Below are 22,239 nucleotides of genomic sequence, written 5' to 3'. Positions count from 1 at the left end.
GTTCCTAGCCTGTGTAGGAAGACAGGATGGTCCGCTATTGGAGGCAGGAGGCTGAGTGCTATTGGAAGAAATCTCTGCAGATCTGTGCCTGGAGTGACACCACTGCCAGGAAACCCTGTGCTGTGTCCCTTCAGTAGTCTCTGGCCTTAAGGGAGGAGCTCTTGTCACTCAGGCGTCTCTAGCCAATCAGGACCTCCAGGCGGACTGCCAGTCAGAAGGTGAGGCGGGCTCTTCCGGGCGCCGTGCTCTTGGCTCTGTTCTGAAGCGGTTTAGGTGCTGGCGGTTCTGTGCCCCTGCTGAGACCTGAGAAGTGTACTCGAGCAAGCTTGGAGGCCAAGAGATGGTGAGCCAGGGGCGGCTTTCTGGGGAGGCGTGGGCTGCTGAGCGTCGGGAACCCGTGTGGTGGGCCCTCCCTGGGTTTGAGTGGGAGCTGGCGGCCAGAAGTGGCGCGTGAGGTCCTTTGTGGTATTTGTTATTCGGAATTGCCAGGTGCCCTGTGGAGGCCTCTGAATAACTTCCCTCCGTGGGCTGCATCTGTGCAGAGCCTTGGGAACAGGGGTTGTGGGTAGGGGCTGTGTTGTACTCAGCTTCACTATGCTCTTGGTGCACCAGAGGCTGGCCGGTTGCCAAATTCAGGAAAATCCTAGTTTCTCTAGCACTTCTAGAATCCATGCACTTCTATTGAACTTTTAGGAGTACGGTCCATTTGGAGTTAATTTTGTGGATGTTGTAAATGGGATCTCACGTGTTGGGTAGCACTCCACTGAGCTGTGATAGATATTGAAGAGCAGAAATTGGTGATGGAAAGGATTTACCAATGCTTAGGAGATAGTAAGTCACACAGAATTAAGCTAAGGGAGGGCTACCTCTATAACACCCCCCAAACACATAGTATGCTAACCAGGCTTGTTAGACACGAGGTACTAGAACGCTTCCTTGTTCATCAGGATTGTCTAGACATTTGGCTTCAGTCATAATAAAGGAGACAACTCTGATTCACAACCATCCACTAGCTCAATACCTACATTAACAAGCTGCTCAAAGGGACATTACAGTGTCACAACCAACATTAAGGCCTGGTGTGACATAAAGGTCCAGTCTTCTTGAGCAAAGCATAGTTCTGCCAGATGGGCAAGAAGACCTTGTGTGACAGCTACTTGAAAAACAAAAACACTGTTGTATCGAGGGTTGGCCTGGTCAAGCAAGGCGTTCCCTGAGGTCCTCATATATGGAGAAGGGACATGCTTGGCAGACCCAGTAACAGCCTTGGGAGCTTTCCCTATGGCTCTGAGGTATAGAGAATAAATGAAGCACCTTCTCCAAAAACAGGAATATGCCTGAGAGAGTTAGTTGGTCATGTTCTGGGCCCAGAGCCTTGGAGTAGGGCTTCTTATGGAGAACCCAGCTCTTCCCACCACAATTGACTATGGTTATCAATCAGTCCCATGGCCACTGTTCCCCTTATGCAGCAGCACTGTTTGATTAACCTCCTTCTGTGTCTGAACCACTGGATGATTGTTTCTGTTGTCTTCATAGAAGCAGTCCCCATTTCCTTCCATTTCCCTCCTGGAAGTTATACAAGATGTTCTTTTTCTTAAGGGGTTGCTTGACTTTGGCAAGAGTTCCCCACCCCAGCTTTTACCTTTTCTTCCTTTTACCTTCTAAGTAGCTTCTCATCTCCTACCACTGGACCCTGTCACTCTAGAATGATTTGCTGTTTCAGGACGGTGGTGTACTTAAGAAATAGTCCTGGGAGTATCTTTGCTGTGTAAATCTCCCATCTGCCTCAGTGGTTAGACTTGCAGCCTCCTGTCCCTATTTAAATTGTTCAAAGTATGTATAGAATACAGAATCTGTTCTAGGCTGGTTCCTCTGTGAGATTCTCCAGAACTGGGTGTATGCTATTCTTCGAGAATTTTTCCTTCATTAATGCTTTAAGTTCATGGAGTTATTTCTCCTGGGGAAGGCATATTCATTCTAGAACAGGTGTACCTCCAGCCCTATAAAGAAATGTTTCTGAGGCTCTGCCTCTTTTATTGCTTCTGGGATCTTGATCCTCATCTGTAGCTCCACAGGGCAATTGCCTTGCTCTCCACCTGATTAAAATAAAAATTCCTAAATTCTTAAAGGGCCGCCTCATTACAGAGGTGTCTGTCTGTTTGTTTGTTTTTGCTTTTTTATTCATGAAAACAGTCATTTCACTCGACGGGCTCACGCACAGCAATTATATACAGTGTATAGCTTTACTAAAACAGACAATCAATGACAAGAACAAAAGCAATACCAGTAATTAAAACCTTGAAACAAAACAAATGAAAACTCCAAAGAAAACAATATCCAAGCTAGGAAATTGATTTAAAAATTGTTTGATTGTAGCAAGACCTACTTACACGCCCTGTCTGGCCTCGGGTACAGACTGTAATAGCCTATCAAGTCGAGGGTTGCCAGGTCTCTAGGGGCTTTGAAGATAAAGGCCTCCCAAGGCCAAGGATGAGGCAGTTTCAGGCTTTTGCTAAAAGTCTTTCCAATTCTCTTTATCATCTCTACTAGAGTAGCCCTGCCGGGCCATCAGGACAGCACTGATTTACACTCCCAGGCTCCTGGGTGTCCCAGCGACTCCGTGACGCCCTCCCTGTGCGTCCTCAGCAACAGGGGAGTCTCAGTCTCTGTGGGGAATAGTCCCAGTGCTACCTGAGCCCCAGCCTTTCCTCTGGACAAACCTTCCCATCCAAGCGAGATAAATGTCTGAAAGTTCATCTGCCTGCCCAAGACATCGAAGATGACTCAGACATTCTCTATAGATCTTTTCTCATCCAGGCTTTGAAACAGTAAAATCCATTATTATTATTATTATTATTATTATTATTATTATTATTATTATTATTATTATTATTATTGACGCTCAGGTGTCCCATGAGAGAGGCAGCCATCCTCACTGCAGTGCACTCTCTTCAGCAACTCTTGAGTGTGGCATGGGAGTCAGCTTCAGCACTGACTGAGAGAGGACCCTAGGCTCTGGGTGTGGTTGATAAAGAGGCGCTGATGAGTTCTCAGCTACAAGGAGGTGGCTTTTTTGAGGAGGCCTTGATCCTTGACTGGAGACTGTCATGAATCTAAGTTGTCTTTGTTTTCCTTCATCCTCATTTCTCTCAATAGTGCTGGCATGCTCATTGCTCCTTCTGCAGCATCTCTGGAGGAGGCTCTCTCTGGTCCTGGTCTGTGGCCTGTTTAAGTTCATGCTGAACTTTATCACACCCCTATCCTTTGGATAGTTAAAGAGTGAGCAGCAGACGAAGCTATATCGTCTTCAGTGAAGAGCGCAGGTTCTGGAAATGGTCCTGCTCCTTGGTCGGGAGCATCTGGAGCAGCAGCTCCTCCTTGAGGCCTCCTGTCTCTTCCTCCAGCTGTTGCCATTTGCCTAGGCACAGCTCTCTCTCTACATCTGAGCATGACCTCCACCTCCATCATGGCCTGGGTCAGACTCTGCTGCCATAGGGCGAGCAGCTCCTGGCGGTGAGGTTCTATAGTGGCCTTTGACCTCTTCTCTCCCTGTCCCGTTTGGCGGGGCTCGGCGCAGACAGACGGCTCCAGAGATACCAGAAACAGCCTGGCTGTTTTCTGCCTACCTTGGTGGCGGGCTGAGGTTTGGGCAGCAGTGAAGTGGGAAGGCCCAGTGAGTCTTAGAGGCTGCATCCTGGCTTGCAGGGCAAGGCCCAGTTAGCTGCTGCCCCTAGGAAGAGGAAGACATGTAGGAGGAGGGCGTGGCGTTGGGGGTGGCTGCCTGGCTGGCCTATAGGCGCTCGCACTCTGCCTCTGAGCTTCCTGCTGGCTTGCAAACTGCATTTGCTGCTGAGGGAATGTGGCTGAGAGCCTAAGGCTATGTGAACTTGACACCTCAGCCATCACAACTGCAGCCTTCACTTACTGCCTCTGTGCACTGGCCTGCCTTCTGGCTGGAGGCTAAGGCATCAGATTCAGGAGAGCAGTCCTGTTTGCTGCCCCCACACCCCCTTCCCCAACCTGACCCTGACCTATCCCTGCACCCCCTCCCTGTGCCTAAGAAGAGTTCACTGGTTGAAGGAGCAGGTGCTGAGAGAAATTGGCCAGCCCCCAAGCTATTTGAAGACATCCCCCTCACCCCTCCCCCACACACTTGCCTGATCACCTACTGCCCATAATCAAGGGTCTCCCTAGAATTCTAAAAAAACCATAGACTCAATGGAAAAGCCTCTCATCCCAACTAAGACATCCCCAATTTAAGGCCTCTATGGAATCAGTACTCGCTCTAACAATTTCACACACACACACACACACACACACACACACACACACCCCTCATTACAGAGTTTTTAAATTACCAATTTGAGTCACTTAGTCAACTGCCAGTAACAGGAAAAGGATTTGTGTGTGTGAAGCACGGCCTCTGCTTTCAGACCAGAATAGGAGGAATAGTTTCTTGTGTGTACCGCAGAGAGAAACTGGGTAGGCAGTAGCTAGATCACAGACTGAAGTTTAAGGCAGTCAGCTGCCAGCACCACCATTAATGAAGACAGGCAGGCCAGGGTGAGTGATTTTGTAATTTCCCAACATGTATTAATTCATGGAACTCACTCTGTAGACCAGGCTGGCCTCGAACTCAGAAATTCGCATGCCTCTGCCTCCCAAGTGCTGGGATTAAAGGCGTACACCACCACTGCCCGGTTAAAGTTTAATCTTCATTCATTTTTATTAATTTATTTTTTTCATTCATTTCACATCCCAGTATCAGACCCTCTTTGCCAGTTCTGTATCACAAAGATCTTCTCCCCATGCTCCATCCCCTTCTTCTCTGAGAAGGGGAGCTCCCTTGGGTCCTGTGTCCTATCCCTTCCAACCCTCTCCCATGTCAAGTCACTGCAGGACTAGGTGCATCCTCTCCTACTGAGGCTAGACAAGGCAGCCCAGTTAGAGGAACAGGATCTACAGGCATTAGGGACAGCCCCTCCCCCTTTACTTGAGACCTGCATGAAGACCACACTGCACTGCAGGGTGTCTAGGTCCAGTCTATGATCCCTCTTTGGTTGGTGGTTCAGTCTTTGGAAGCCCCAAAGATTCCAGATTACTTGACTCTGATGATGGTCTTCCTGTGGAGTCCTGTCCTCTTTGAGTCTCTCAATCCTTTCCATGACTATTCTACAAAAATCCTCCAGCTCTGTCTAATGTTTGGCTGTGGGTGTCTGCATGTGCTTTGGTCAGCTGCTCCATGAAGCCTCTCTGAGGACAATTGTGCTAGGATCCTGTCTGCAAGCATAAGAGAGTATCATTAATAGTGTCAGGTACTGGATCCTGCCCATGGGGTGAGTCTCAGTTATGGCTAGTCATTGATTGGCCGTTTCACCTTTCTCTGCTCTATGTCCCTGCATTTCTTGTACACGGGACACATTTAATTTTTTCTCTTTTCATTTTTTATTGGATATTTTATTTATTTACATTTCACATGTTATCCCCTTTCCTGGTTTTCCCTGATTTAAGTCAAGGATTTTGTAGGTCGGTCGGTGTTCCTATCCCTCCTCTGAGAGCGCTACGTTGCTACACTTAGTGGCCACTTGAGGTTCATATCCCCCACTGCAAGGTGTCTCAGCTAGAGTTGCCCCAAAACACTTGGTTCCTACCCCCAGATCTTCAGCGTGTCCTAGAGATGCTTCCCCCATGTCCCTCATGAATTTCTGTTCTCTCTCTTCTGCTCTCCCTACTCATGACACCCCTCCCACCTTTGATATTTGATATCTATTTTATTTGTCATTTTGAGAAGGATTTGACCATCCTCCCTTGGCTCTCCTTGTTGTTTTGCTTCTTTGGTTCTGTGGATTTTACTGTGGTTATTCTATACTTTATAGCTAATATCTACTTATAACTGAGTACATACCATTCATCAGAATATTTTCTAGTGTCATGCATTTGCCTGCAAGTTTAATGATGTCCTTGTATTTAATATGGTATAAATGCACCACATCTTCTTTATCCATTCTTCAGCTGAGGGGCATATGGGTTGATTCCAGTTTATGGCTATTATGAATAAAGCTGCTATGAACATAGTTGAGCAAGTGTTCTTGTGGTATAGTGCAGCATCTTTTGGGCATATGCCCAGGAATGGTATAGTGAAGTACTGAGATAGAACTATTCCCAACTATCTAAGTAATCACCAAGTTGATTTCCAGAGTGGTTTTACAAGTTTACACTGCCACCAGCAATGGAGGCATGTCCCCCTTGCTGCACATCCTTACAAGTATGTGCTGTCCATTGAGTTTTTAATCTGAGCCATTCTGATTTGCATTTTCTTGATGATTAAGGATTTTGAACATTTCTTTCGGTGTTTCCTTTGAGATTCATCTGTTGAGAAATTTCTGTTAGCTTTGTACTCCATTTTTTAATTGATTTATAGGGGTTGTTGGTGTCTAACTTCCGGAGTTCCTTATATGTTTTGGATATTAGCCCTCTGTCAAATGTAGGGTTGGTGAAGATCTTTTCCCAATCTTTAGGCTGTCGTTTTTGTCCTATTGAGGGGGTCCTTTGCCTTATAGAAGCTTTTCAATTCCTTGAGGTCCCATTTCTTTTTTTTTTTGGTTTTTTTTTCGAGAGAGTTTCTTTGTGTAGCCCTGGCTGTCCTGAAACTTACTCTGTAGACCAGGCTGGCCTTGAACTCAGAAATCTGCCTGCCTCTGCCTCCCAAGTGCTGGGATCACAGGTGTGCGCCACCACCGCCCGGCTGAGGTCCCATTTCTTAGTTGTTGATCTTAGTGCCTGAATCATTGGTGTTCTGTTCAGGAAGTTGCCTCCTATATCAATGAGTTCAAGGTTATTCCCCACTGTTCTGTTAGATTTAGTGTATCTGGTTTTTACATTGAGGTCTTTCATCTACTTGGACTTGAGTTTTGTGAAGGGGATAAGTATGGATCCATTTGCATTGTTCTATTTACAGACTTCCAGTTAGCACCACTTGTTCAAATTGCTTTCCCTTTTCCATTTTGTGGTTTTGGCTTTTTTATTATTTTTTATTTTTTATCAGAAATCAAGTGTCAGTAGGTGTGTGGGTTTTTTCTTTTCTTTTTTAGTTTTTCAAGGCAGGGTTTCTCTGTGTAGCCCTGGCTGTCCTGGAACTCACTCTGTAGACCAGGCTGGCCTCGAACTCAGAAATCTGCCTGCCTCTGCCTCCCAAGTGCTGGGATTAAAGGTGTGTGGGTTTATTTCTGGATCTTTGATTCAGTTTCATTGATCAGCCTGAGTGTCTCTGTCCCGGTACCATGCAGTGTTTTTTCCTGTTGCTGTGTAGTACAGCTTGAAATCAGAGATTGTGCTACCTCCAGAAGTTCCTTCATTGTTCAGGATTGTTTCAGATTTTCTTGGTTTTTTTGTTTTGTTTTGTTTTGTTCTTGTTTTTTGTTTTTGTTTTTTCCATATGAAGTTGACAATTGTTCTTTCAAGATCTGTAAAGAATTTTGTTGAAATTTTGATGGGACTTGTAATGAGTCTGTAGATTGCTTCTGGGAAGTTGGTCAGTTTCACTTGGTGAATCCTAAGGATCCTTGGCCTCTTTTTCATTGAATCATTGTTACTGTTTGAATTTGACCTAAGTGTGTCTTCAGAACTTCCCAGCTGTGTGGCCAAGAATGGCTCCACTGCACATTGAGTACGAAATGGAAAGTGCACACAATGGTCCCCGTGTCTGGGAAGAGTAACAGGAAGTGCTCTGGGAGACTAGAAGATTTTTCTACTAAAATACAAATTTTCACTGGGCCCCTGTCAGCCTCTAGGATAGAACTAGGAAGGTCTGTATTGTCTGAATCATTTGGTCTCTACTCACCCAGTAGGGCAGATGCTACTGTCCTGCTGCCTAGCTGGGTGGCCCTAACTAATGACAGATTCTGAGAAGGCCTGCCAGACAGATACACCAGTGGAAGGTAGCTTGTGGGTTCCTTCTAGTATTCTCCTCTGGTGCTGCTGTGGGGAGCTGTATGAGAGAATACCATCTATACAATGGTGAGTCTGGGGGCCACTTTTTCCAGTTCAAAGGAAGTAGGCTAACTGAGATGTCAGTGCTTGTGAGCCTGGGATGGATGTGCCAACCTGGGCAGTGACCCTTGAGTGTTGATTCTCTGTGGAGAAGGAGGCTCTATGGCCCTGGCTATAGGATGATGTGGTGCTTTTAAAATCACTATCCTGTGTGCACACATGGGCATTGCTCTTTTGGTATGTGGTGGGTAGACAGATTGGGAAACTGAAGGTCTGGTTTCTAGAAGTTCAGAGTATTGCATTCCACTTTCAGGTTTCTCTTACAAATTTTACTAAATTTCTAAAGTAGTTTAGAAGCTGGTAGAAAAGCCATCATGAGGTCATCATTCAGCAACTTGATTAGATTCCTAGGCCTGGAGAGATGGCTTAGTGGTTAAGAGCATTTGATAATCTTCTAAAGGACCAGAGTTCAGTTCCCAGGACCTGTATCATGTAGCTCACAACTGCTTGCACCTCCACCTCCAGAGGACTGATCATCTGTTCTTACCTCACTGGCTACACACGCATGCACACACACATACACAAACACACACACAACATAGCCATAGAGAAATACACATACAGTTTTAAAAAAACCCTAAAATCTTGGTGGTGACTCATGCTTTTAATCCCATAACTCTGGAGGCTGAGGCAGGTAGATCTCCGAGTTCAAGGCCAATCCTTTATTTTTAGCTAATGTCTATCTTTGATGTTGAAGGGTGTTTCTTATGTGCAACAGAAGGATGAATCCTGTTTTCACATCCATACTGCCAGTCTGAGTCTTTTATTATGGAATTGAGGCCATGTATTTTGAGAGATATCAATGCAAATGGTTGGTAATTTCTGTTGTTTTATTGTTGGAAGTAGTAACTGTGGTGTGTGTGTGTGTGTGTGTGTGTGTGTGTGTGTGTGTGTGTGCTTTCCTTATTTAGGTTTTACTGATGTGAGATTATTTATTTCTTGTATTTTCCTGGATGTGGTTAACTTCGTTGGTTCATAATACCTTCTGTAGGAATGGATTTGTAGATAGATTTTGTTTAAACTTGACATTATTGTGGAATATCTTTTTGTCTCCATTAAAACGTTTGATTGAAAGTTTTGCTTGGTATAGTAATCTTGGCTGGCACCTGTGGTCTCATTAGAGTCTGTAGTACATATGTCCATGCGTGTTTGTGCTATAGAGTCTCAATTGAGAAGCCAGGTTTAATTCTTATAGGTATGTGTTAATATGTTACTGGGTCTCTTCCCCTTGAAGCTTTTAATATTCTTTCTTTGTTCTGTGTGTTAGTGTTTTAATTATTTATGTGGTGAAGAAACATTCTTTTCTGGTTCTATCTATTTGGTGTTCTGTATGCTTCTTATTCATTTATAGGCTTCTCCTTCTTTGGTTATGAAAATTTTCCTCTATGATTTTGTTTAAAATATTTTCTGTGCCATTGAGTTGTTATTCTCCTTCCTCTATTTCAATTATTCTTAGGTTTGGACTTTTCATAGTGTCCAAGATTTTCTGGATGTTTTTTTGTCAGGAGTGATTTTAGATTTAATATATTTCTTGACCAATGTGTCTATTCTTTAACACATGAAATCTCTCTTTGGTCTCATGTGTGCTCTTGATGATGCTTGCATCTGTTCTCTCAACATCTGTATTCTCTTCTATCTGTAAAAACAATTAAACCAAACTTTTGAATTCTATGATTCTTTGCTTGTAGGAAGCAGGCAGCTATTACTGTCTAGCTCTCTGCCTCAGAGCAGCCATCCTGTTTCTTTTCACAGCAGGGGATCCCAGCATCCTTGAGCTGGCTCCCCCTGTGTTCCTTTAAATTTTCTGCATGCTGATACCACCACGTTATTCACTCCCTCTGCTCACTGAGAAACTGATTTTCCCTCTTCCTAGACTTATATCACTGTGTGTGATCCATCTAAGAATTCCTAAATTAATAGTGGATTCTCACCTTCCATGTCGTACGCCATCTGTTGCATGCCTCCCATTCCAAAGCTGAAAAGACCTTTCCTGCATCCTTTCTCTTCCTCCTTGGACCTGGAAGTCCCATCTTTACTTCACCCAGCAATTGGCTTCCACCTTCTTTATTGACCAATTCGCCTTCTTTGTTGACCAATTCAAGAACCAATTAGGGAACCAGATTTTAGTATCAGCTCCTCCCCCTAGCAATTGTGTTGTCTGGCACGTTTTTAAAATAATAAAGCAGTGTAGTGAAATGATAAATAACTAAAATAATAAAGTGGCAGGAGAAAGAAGACAGGGCAGCTTGGTAGAGCTAGCTGGGAGGAAGAGGTGGCCAGTGGCAGGCTGATGGGACCGTGATCTCTGAGCTAAGCTGGGGAGCACAGCACTGGGCAAAGGAGGAAGTGTGCATTTTTAAATTTATATGCCTCTGGTGACATATTTCTCTGGCTGTTGTTAATTGTGTTGTTACACTGATGTTTAGGCATCTGGGTTTCTGATGATTATTGATTTAGGTGCTCATTGATGGGTTTGTCTGTATAGGATAGGGGTTTTATCTTATTTATTTCTTCTCTTGTTCTCTGACCTATGTGGTCTATATTTGAGCAGGAGGTTTTGACCCAGGTTGGGGAACAGGAGTTCTGGAGGCCTGTGTGGCCTCTAGTTCAGCAGGGTATCTCCACCTGTGTTAGAATCTGGACATCTCAGGCCTCAGGTTCAGCAAGGAATGTCTGTCCAAGTTAAGGGCCCTGATATGGGGGAGCAGGGCCAGAGGTATGGGGATAGGGTGGGGAGTCTAGTTTTCTAGCTGTGGTTAGGCACAGATATCTGCCTGGGGGATCCAAGTGAGTTGGGGAAGTTTTCATGGGGGTGACCAACCTTTATTTAATATAGAATCGCCAGAAGTTGAGTAATATTGATCAAAGTCACTTTTCCTGTATGAGTTTCCTTAGGTCTTTTAATTAAAACTTGACTGTATGTTTCTGCTTTTGTTCATGTTTTTTTCTCTCCATCCCTTTATTCTTTCACAAATATTATATAATTCTTGATTGTTGTATCTCTGTTGTAAGTATAGAAATCACATTGTGTCAGTGTTATTACTATTTCTTTATAAGCATGTTGAGCATTACGTTTTCTGCTTTGCATGTGGCTTTGAAATCAGTTTTTTCACTACAAGTTGTTTGGAATTTCTTTGTATTGCATTCAATTTATGAGGTAAATTCACCATATGCTACGTCTTAATCATGATGTCATAAATAAAATGTAAAGAAGGGTTGTTTATTTGCTTCTTTATTTAGGTTTGTATTGTTGTTAACTTATGAAACACATGTGGTTTATTGGATAGAATATACTATGGGGTTTGGTCAGGTTTGTTAGCACTTATTCTTGTTGGGAGTGACCTGAGTTCAGATGTCAACATCCAAATTGGGAAGCTAATAACTATCTGCTACTCCAGATTCAAGGGATCTCACACCCTTTTTCTCTGATATGTTACCTGTGTACACATGGATGACATTCTATGACACACACAAACATACACATGGAAATGTTGATGAACTTGTTCATAGTCTTTATGGCTTATACAGCAAATAGAGCAAAACAATTTGCTTTAGGTGTACAATGCCAATGATATACTCTTTCTTTAAAAATTTGATTCTTCCCTTTATCATAAGAGAAATAGATACTTTTAGCAGTCAAAAGTATTTTCTACCGTGTTGAAACATCAGAATGCTCTAAGCGAATATATTGTTGTTTCTCTAGAAAATGATGGGCCTTCACCTATGTTTGTATTTTGAGACTTTACAAGTCTGTGGTTTGTAGAGAAAAACACTGCTAGATAGTTTCAGATGGCATTCAAATGCTAAAACAAAGGCAGGAATATTCAAGGAAAATAGCACCATTAAAGAGAAGACTCTTTGCATTGCATTACAAATGGTCCCCTAATGGTAAGACTACATTCAGCTAAACATTTATGGAAGGAACAGGCAAAGTGCTTTCTAGTCCCAGGAAGCAACTTCCATTTAGAACCTGCTACAACTGTGATCTAAATATGGCAGGGCTCATCTCAATCTCGAAGACAGACGTGACAAGATCACTGCTGTTGTCCTGGTTCTGGAAACAAGAAAGTTGCAAAATTTAAAGGTCATGGATTTCTCCTCTGTGGTTTCAGTTCAGCCCTGTTGCACTCAACTATGTTTGGCAGAGTCAGAGCCTCAGTGAGAAGAGTGTAAACTCATTGCATGAAGCAGTGAATATGGAGCCTGGTTTGCATCTTGAGACCACAAGATGTTGTGATCTAAGCTAAGCTGTAAGATGTGGTCTATACCTAAGCTATAAGATGTCTGACATGGAGAGCTGACATAGTGAGTGGAAGTAGCAAAGGGGAGGGGGAAAAGGGAGAGAGACAAAGAGAGACAGAGACAAAGAGAGGGAGAAGGAGGGAGAGAGAGGGAGAGAGAAGGAGAAGCACAAGCAGATGCAGAGGAGACTGAGATGAGAAGTTTCAGGGATAGATCCATGTAAGCCTTTTAAACTTTAGTCCCATGTGTCTGAGGCAGAGCTCTAGGATTTAGGGTTTGCCTTGCTGGGTTTCAGTCTTGCCTTTTTCAAATCTTTCTTCTGTTTTCAAATGGGAATGTATAATATGTGGTTGTATTTTCAAAATATATAACTGGTTTCCTAATATTAGAAGATGCCATAATCAAAAAATTCCTTTCTTTCTTTCTTTCTTTCTTCCTTTCTTCCCTGTCAGAAGAGACTGGACATTTGGTTGGGGTTCTTATTAGGATCCTTGAAGTTAAGCACATGTTTTGATGATCAAAAGCACATAGTGACCTGGGTCAGTAGTAATATATTGAATGAAAAACCTCCTAGATAGAATTATGTATTTGAACACTTGTCTCTCATTGGTTGCTTCCTTTAGAGAATATATGGAGTCTTTAGTAGGCAGAACCTTGCTGGTGGAAGTTCCCATTGTGATTGAGATTAGAATGTCTAGCCTTCCCCATTGTCAATTCATTGTGCCTACTTTTTTGTAGTTGAACCTGATCAGCCAGCTTTTATCACATGGTGCCATGCTTTTAACATGATCATGCACTGTATTGCTAAATAACATAAGATACAGAAGAAGCATAGGCTTTTCATTGATAAACCATTTGCTAGCCTGATATATATAATTTTATTATTTTTGGTTTAGTTTTTGGTTTTTTTTGAGACAAGGTTTCTCTGTGTAGCCTTTGCTGTCCTGGAACTCACTCCATAGACCAGGCTGGCCTTGAACTCAGAAATCTGTCTGCCTCTGCCTCCTAAGTGCTGGGATTAAAGGCATGCGCCACCACCGCCTGGCTGGTTTAGTTTTTGAAGACAAGTTTTCCCCATGTTGCTTTGGCTGTCCAAGACTCAGTTCATCTTGATCTGTCTGATTCTGCCTCCTACTGCTGGGATTAAAGGTGAGGTCCATCCAATATAACCAGCTTTTCTGTTTTTGTATTATTGGCTGATAGCCCTGGTGTGGAGGTTTTTATAGGTGCCAAGTATATGCTATTGTGTTGAGCTTCACCTACATCCTAAATTTTGAACTTGGGCAGAGGGTATATTCTCTCTCACAGAGTGATATGTATATTTATGGTATTAATATCATCTGAGCCTCCTAAGTCATTGGATTGAAGGTGCATGACATTTTTCTTACCTTTTATGTGTTTTGATTGTCTTAGTGAATGTGACTGTTTGGCTTCTATGCATGGATAAACACAACATGTTGTATGTCTGGCATTTACAGTATTCAGAAGACGGCCTCATAACCTCTGAACTTGGAGTATTGATAGCTGTGAGCCCAATGAAAATACTGACAATTGAACTGATTTTCTTTATAAGACCAGCAAGTACTCTTAACTCCTGAGCCATCCATCCTGCTCAGTTTTTTTTTTAATTTATGATCTAAGTATATAAGTGCTTAAATCTTCATCATCCATCTCTGTCTGTGTAAACATGCATTCTCCTTTAATAAGATCTTAGTAATCTCATAGTTTGAGTTGTGACACTTCACACTTCGGTAAGGTGAATAGTGAGACCTTCAGAGTTTTTGTCTATCTTGTTTGTTTTATTTGGTTGGGCTTTTTTTTGCTGGGGAAAGAGTCTGTACGTGTACCTACATCTGTCTTGGATCTCATTCTATAGACAAGGCTTACCTTCACTCAGAGATCTATCTGCCTCTGCTTTCTGAGTACTAGGGTTAAATGCATGAAACATTAGATCTGCTTGCCCATTTTTTTTGTACTTATTAATTTAATTGTTCATGCAATTTCTCTAAAATGTACTCGGTATTATTGATCTCTTCATTTGCCTATGTCTATATGTCTATTAATAGGCATTTCTCTTGCAAGGGCCCAGAAATAGCAGGGGTGAAGCTTCTCTTCAGTTTCCTTCTGAAATTACTTGGTGATTACATTAGAATGTCTGTGTCATAGATTGAGTGTGAAAAGCACCATAATTAGATCAATATATTGGTAAAGAAGTATACAGTACAATGTTGTCAGTATTATACTTTCTGTTGTACATGTGTGGGATACTTTAGGATGCAGTGACCTATGATGATGTGCACATAAACTTCACTCAGGAAGAATGGGTCTTGTTGAATCTTTCTCAGAAGAAGCTCTACAAAGATGTTATCCTGGAGACCTACAGGAACCTCACTGCTATAGGTAAGAGTGAATTTTCTGTCAGTTATTAAAAAATGAGGAAAAGTTTTTCTTCTCTTCTGTAGTTGTGAAAGTGTAGTAAATATTTCTGGTATGTCTTAAGGTTCACTGATGACAGTAACTTAACTTTCTGGGAATATGTTTTAGGATACAAATGGAAGGAACACAATATTGAAGAATATTGTCAAAATTCTAGAATACATGGAAGGTAAGTTTCTTGTATAAACTGATGCAAATGTGCCTCTGAAGAAATTTTAATGTGCCCTGGAAATTTTAAGGAAAAGAACAGCATGAAGCACAGGTTTTTGTACATTGATAAATAGAAAATTCTCACAATATCATATGCTTTAGTGTCAGGTAGCTGATCCTTTCTTTTAAGGCATTTATTTAAGAAACAAGGCAAGAAATCAAATCCTTAGAAGCTATCACCTTATGAATCATAGCCCTAAGAGAATTACTTTGTAGAACTTCCAAGTCCATTTAGTTTGATACCACTCAGGTATCACAAAGGGCATACCCATAGATTAGGTGATCGAAACCATCTAATAAGCAAATAGTTTATAGTGAAGTTCTCATTACTTAAATATTTATAGTGATTTACCAAAGTTTAGTGAGAAGGGCAGTTTATGAAAGTCAAGACTGTTGTGGCTGGGCGGCGGTGGCACACGCCTTTAATCCCAGCACTTGGGAGGCAGAGGCAGGCGGATTTCTGAGTTGGAGGAGGCCAGCCTGGTCTACAGAGTAAGCTCCAGGAGAGCCAGGGCTATACAGAGAAACCCTGTCTCAAAAAAAAAAAAAAAAAAAAAAAAAAAAAAAAAAGTTGTTGTGGAGAAAATTCCATCCTTATATTGCATCATTATGATAAGCAGTAAATTTAAACTTGTATGAATTCAATGTGGAAGCCTTTTGTTATTTGTGCTTTAATACACATATTATATATTGCATTAGATATAAGCCATGGGAGCATAATAATGGAAATGGAAAGATGCAATGTGCCCCCTTTTTCTCTCAGAAGTATTAGAAGATATTTAGTAGTACCACTTTGAGTAGACTTTGAATGTGATGTAAGTTTACCATTGTGTTTCCAAATTCATTGGGAATTCTTTCCCAAATTCACAGGGCATTTTAGCCCTGTGAGGAGAAGGAGTATGGAAATTCTTTTATTTGTCTTGGTTCACTTTGCAAATGTAGTTTGGCTCTCAGTATAGGAAAATGTTATGAATGCAATGACTGTGGCAAATCTGAGTCCTTCCAGTTGTCTTCAAAGATAGGAAAGCACTCAAATGCAAAAGGATGCTTGCTATAAGTGTGAACCATGTACTAAAGACTCTGACCATCTCAGATATCTTCAAACACATAAATGAACATATAATGAAGAGGAACCCTATGACTGTAAACAATGTGATAAAACCTTAAGATCTGATTCCTTTCTGCAATTAGCCTAAATTGTAAAATTAAATCAGAGATAAAAAGATTCATCAGTATAATCAATGTCATAAAATGTTTACACATGCCATTTATTTTTGCAGGCAAGAAAGAAGTCATCCTGGAAATAAACCCTATGAATATACTCAATGTGGTAAAGCCTTTGCATATCACAGTCATCTACAAAGTCATGAAGGAGTTCATGCTGGAGAGGAATCCTATGAATGTAATCAATGTAACAATCACAGTTCTCCTCAAAATCATGAAAAAAATCATATTGAAGAGAGTGTATATGAATGCAATGAATGTGGTAAAGCCTTTTCACAAGAGAGTCATCTCCAAATACATACAAGGACACATCGTGGACAGAAATACTATGAATGTAAGCAATGTTGTAAAGCCTTTGCCTGTGGCACCAGTCTTCAAAAACATGAAGAAGATCATACTAGAGATACAACCTCTGAATCTGAGCAAAGTGGTACAGATTTTGTACATCAGAGTTATCTCCAAAAACCTAAAAGAACATATATTGTACAGAAACCCTACAAATGCGCTCAATGTGATAAAGTGTTTTCAAAACGTAGTAATTTCCAAAGACATAGAAGAACACATACTCGAGAGAAACCCTATGAATGTAACCAATGTAGTAAAGGCTTTGCACTGCCTAGATATCTCAGAAAACATAAAAGAACACATACTGGAGAGAAACCCTACAAATGTAATCAGTGTAGTAAAACCTTTGCACAGAGTAGTGGTCTTCAAAATCATGAAAGAATTCATACCGGAGAGAAGCCCTATGAATGTAATCAATGTGGTAAATCCTTTGCACATCCCAATTATCTCCAGAAACATGAAAAAACTCATACCGGAGAAAAACCCTATGAATGTAATCAATGTGGTAAAGCCTTTGAACAACACATTCATCTTCAAATTCATGAAAGAATCCATACTGAAGAGAAACCCTATGTATGTAATCAATGTGGTAAAGCCTTTGCATATCACAGTCATCTTAAAGTTCATGGAAGAGCTCATACTGGAGAGAAACCCTATGAATGTAATAAATGTGGTAGAGCTTTTGCATATAGCAGTAGTCTTCAAATACATGAAATAATCCATACTACAGAGAAACCCTATGAATGTAATCAATGTGGTAGAGCCTTTGCACATCAGAGTTATCTCCAGAAACATGAAAGAACACATACTGGGGAGAAACCCTATAAATGTACACAATGTGGTAAAGCCTTTGCACAACAGATTCATCTTCAAGTTCATGGAAGAATCCATACTGGAGAGAAACCCTATGAATGTAATCAGTGTGGCAGAGCCTTTGCATATAGCAGTAGTCTTAAAAAACATGAAGTGGTCCATACTGGAGAGAAACCCTATGAATGTAAACAATGTGGTAAAGCCTTTGCATATCCCAGATATCTCCATAAACATGAAAGAACACATACTGGAGAGAAACCCTATGAATGTAATCAGTGTAGTAAAGCCTTTGCACATCACAGTTATCTCCAGAAACATGAAAGAATTCATACTGAAGAGAAACCCTATGAATGTAATCAGTGTGGTAAAACCTTTGCACATCCCAGTTATCTCCAAAATCATGAAAGAACACATACTGAAGAGAAACCCTATGAATGTAATCAATGTGGTAAAGCTTTTTCAAAGCAGACTCTTCTCCAACTACATAAAAGAACGCATACTGGAGAGAAACCCTATGTATGTAATCAATGTGGTAAAGCCTTTGCATATCACAGTCATCTAAAAGTTCATGGAAGAGCTCATACTGGAGAGAAGCCCTATGAATGTAATCAATGCGGTAGAACCTTTGCATATAGCAGTAGTCTTCAAATACATGAAATAATCCATACTGCAGAGAAACCCTATGAATGTAATCAATGTGGTAGAGCCTTTGCACACCAGAGTTATCTCCAGAAACATGAAAGAACACATACTGGAGAGAAACCCTATAAATGTACACAATGTGGTAAAGCCTTTGCACAACAGATTCATCTTCAAGTTCATGGAAGAATCCATACTGGAGAGAAACCCTATGAATGTAATCAGTGTGGTAGAGCCTTTGCATATAGCAGTAGTCTTAAAAAACATGAAGTGGTCCATACTGGAGAGAAACCCTATGAATGTAAACAATGTGGTAAAGCCTTTGCACATCTCAGATATCTTCAAAAACATGAAAGAACACATACTGGAGAGAAACCCTGTGAATCTAATCAGTGTGGTAAAGCCTTTGCACATAACAATAGTCTTCAAGAACATGAAAGAATTCATACTGAAGAGAAACCCTATGAATGTAGTTAACATGGTAAAGCCTTTGCATGCCACAGTAGTCTTCATATTCTTGAAAGAATTCATATTGAAGAGAAATCCTATGATGTAATCAATGTGGTAAAGCATTGCATATCACAATCACCTTCAAGTACATAAAAGAACATACTGAAGGGAAATGCAGTCAATGTAGTATAAAGCCTTTGAACATTCACAGTTATTTTCAAATACAAAGGAACACATACTGGAGAGTAACCTTATGAATGTAATCAGCCTGTTAAAGCCTTTGCTTATCACAGTTGTCTATGAGGACATGAAAGTACTCAGACTGAAGTGAATCTATGAACATAAAGTATTTTTCCCATAGATTTATTGTTTACTCAGTGTTAAATGTTATAGAGGTCATACACTGTGGGAACCATGCCTGAGAACCCAAAGAGAGAAATGGTGCAATGGACAGCCTCATCCACCCAGACAGTGTATTAAAACTTGATTCATATGCATTTTGATAATTTCACAATCTTAAAAAATTATAACAAGACTTGGAATTTACATCTGCTAAAGGTCTTCAGTGTTCCAATACAGTATGCCATTAAACTTCATATATCTCTGTTCACTTCTTAAACCATAACCCCAAACAAAATTTGTGTGTGTATGTGTGTTTACCTGGGGTAGAGTATAAAGTATTTGATAAGATCTTTAGGCTACACACTTAAATTCAAGTTACACAAGAGTTACTGTGGATTAAAAAAAAAAAATCTGACAATTGTCAACAATCTCTTCAAGCCTTTGGATTCATGCTAAATGCTAAAGAAAGAAAGAAACTGAATATAGAGTCAACAAGAAATACTAACAATTCTGAAGGAAAGAATTGTTGAAAGGGAGACATGGTATCTCTTGACAGCACCCCTTTTCCACTTCAAAGAATATGCTGAGCATTGAAAAGCCTCCCTATGGCATTTGCTCCTATGTGGCAAGCTGCTCCTGGGGCAAAAACCTGTCCCTCAACTGCTGACAGTGTACTGTCCAAGCTGGGCACATAGGACACAGAGAAGCAGAGTGCTAGAGTTTACCAAAAGGTAGGCAGCGCTTCAGTATTGTTGCCTCATGGAAAAGTCTGTCAGGTATTGTGGGCAGAAGGCTGAAGATGGTTTCAAAGTTGCAAAGGAACTTTGGATGACTGTCCAGGTAGCCAGCAACCTCTCTCTGACATTTCTATAGTTTTGGAAGCTGCTTGCCCTGCACTTCCTGTATCCTCAGGGAATGTTCATTCCTTCTCAGGTCTCTTATGGGGTTGATAAGACTAGACAGTTATAGTCTCACAAGTCATCTTAAGTTGTTTAAGGTTTAAAAAAATATTTTAAGGTCTAAAAAGGTATAAGTTGACAAATGCAAGTAATGATTGAAAGTGAAATAGGCACAAAAGTTTGGATTCACTGAGACAGTTGATAGTAGATAGATAGTAGAGTACTTTCTCCAAGGTTGCCAAATACATATGGACTAGACATGGTGAATGCAATTCTCACTTGACGGTTTTCATGATTGTTCTTATTGTATGTAGCTTATTGATGTTGGAGAAAGACCCTTTATTGTACTAAAATGGGGAGATGTAGGGATAATCTTTATATCTCCTGTGTAAAGATGTGTCTCTGCTTCTTTGCCTGCCCGAGGTACAGATTGGTTACAATAAACAGCCTATAGCAAGGGGTAGAATAGAAGGTAGAACATGTGACAGGAAGAGAACAACTCTGGGATAGAGTGGGGCACAGGTACATTCACCACCAAGAAACAGGAACTGGGAGGTAAGAAGCTGAGGAGAGGTAATCAGCCATGTGGTAAAACTTCAATCACTACAAACGAGATTATATGCTTGAGCTAGTGGGAACAAGCCTAGCTTAAGGCCTAGGAATTTATTAATAAATAATAAGCCTCTAAGTTGTTCGGGCCAGGTAGACAGACCCAAGGTTTCCGCATCACCCACTGACATATTTCCTCCAGCAGGGTGGCATTTACTAAATATTCCCAAATGATGCCACAAATTGAGAAGGGTTGATTCTTTGAATTTAAGCCTACATGCTTGCTTTTTGTTAGATAAACTAGTGTATGAGGAAGAAAAACCCTGTAGTTAAGCCTTTGGATGCTCAACATCTGGGTTACTGAAATGAACTCTTACATCAGTAAAACAATCAAGAGTAAAAATTATTTTTGTTCAAAGATTTGTTTTAATTTTTATTATGTGATGTCAGTGTATCTTTATATATGTTCATGTATGTGCCAGTTACCAAGAAGGTTAAACTATTGTATCTTCCTGTAGCAGGAATTACAGGAAGTTTTCAGAAGCTTTATTGTGCTCCTGGAAATGAATTTGTCTTAACGGCTCAGCCAGGACTCTAGCCAAGTAGATATTTTAAAGCCTTCTTTATAAATCATCCTGATGCTAGGAAATTGGAAAGAACCTATACAAGAGAAAAACCCTATTCGTTTAAACAATTTAGTTAAGACATTAGACATCTCAGTTGTCCTCGGTTTAAAGAAAAATCTTGTTTCATCTGTCTTTCATAGCCTTGAAGAAAGTAAATTATTTACCATGTTACTCAAGTGTGATTGTAGAGATCACCAATGGTGGTTTGCATTTTGCTATATTTGTGACAAATCAATTTGCTGAAGTTTATTTGGTGGTTCCTATATTCCTTCTGTGGCTTCTGCTCACCTATAATTGCAGTTTCACTTGGTGGTGGGTATTTTTCTGATGAAATGTATAAAATGGAATGCCCACCATTTAAGTGGTCCATTGTTTACTTAAATGTCAGGCATTGTGTGATCATAATTTTCACAAGTCAGGGTGTCTATAAAAGGGAGGTAGTTTGTTGTTATCGGTTTTGTCATATTTACACAAACTCCCTTGATGTTGTTTTTTATCCAACTTGGCTTAGGTGTCAGCAGTAAGTCAGGTCTACAGTGGAACTCATGATTCTCATGTGTCAGCTTCCTGAGACTAAGTCCAATGATAGAAGCTGTGCCTATTGTGTCATGTTTTGTCAACATGTTTTAACAATGTAATGTTAAAATGATTGTACTAAATAGTTTCATGTCAACTTCACTTGAACTGAATTCATCTGAGATGAGGGAATTTCAATTAAGAAAATGCTTTCTTGTTTGTAATAGCTGAGCAATATTCCATTGGCTAAATATACCACATTTTCTTCACCTGTTCTTCAGTTGAGGAACATCTGGGTTGTTTCCAGATTCTGCCTATTATGAGTAAAGCTGCTTTGAATAGAGTTGAGCAAGTGATCTTGTGGTATTGTGGAACATCTTTTGGGTATATGCTTAGGAGTGGTATAGCTGGATCTAGAGGGAGAACTATTCAGTTTTTGAGAAAGCACCAAATTGATTTCCAGGGTAATTGTACAAGTTTGCAGTTCTCCCAGCAGTGGAGGAGAGTTCCTTTTACTACACATCCTTGCCAACATGGATTGTCACTTGATTTTTTTTGATCTTAGTTATTTTGATAGGTGTGAGATGGAGCCTCAGAGTCATTTTGATTTGAAGACTAAGGAAGTTGAACATTTCTTTAAGTGCTTCTTGGCCATACAAAATTCTTCTGTTGAGAATTCTCTTTTTTCTGTACCCCATTCTTTAATTGAGTTGTTTGTTGAATTTTTTGAGTTCTTTATACATTTTGGATATTAGCCCTGTCTTAGTCAGGGTTTCTATTCCTGCACAAACATCATGACCTGAAACAAGTTGGGGAGGAAAGGGTTTATTCAGCTTACTTCCACATGACTGTTGATCAACAGAGGAAGTTAGGACTGGAACTCAAGCAGGTGAGGAAGC

General features: G+C 40.8%; 1 protein-coding gene across 1 annotated transcript; it reads left to right on the top strand.

Annotated features, from left to right (window-relative positions):
- The first annotated feature begins 223 nt into the window (after window positions 1-223).
- On the top strand, window positions 224-19,200 carry LOC116069417 (zinc finger protein 431-like). Its single transcript, XM_031340015.1, has 4 exons — window positions 224-343; window positions 14,565-14,691; window positions 14,836-14,896; window positions 16,218-19,200. The coding sequence occupies exons 1-4, from the start codon at window positions 341-343 to the stop codon at window positions 18,433-18,435; spliced, it is 2,409 nt and encodes an 802-aa protein (XP_031195875.1). The 5' UTR covers window positions 224-340; the 3' UTR covers window positions 18,436-19,200.
- Window positions 19,201-22,239: the final 3,039 nt, after the last annotated feature.

Source organism: Mastomys coucha, unplaced genomic scaffold (genome assembly GCF_008632895.1).
Source record: "Mastomys coucha isolate ucsf_1 unplaced genomic scaffold, UCSF_Mcou_1 pScaffold22, whole genome shotgun sequence".
Taxonomy (NCBI): Eukaryota; Metazoa; Chordata; class Mammalia; order Rodentia; family Muridae; genus Mastomys; species Mastomys coucha.
Note: the sequence above shows the minus strand (reverse complement) of the source record. Positions and strands in the feature narration are given on the sequence as shown.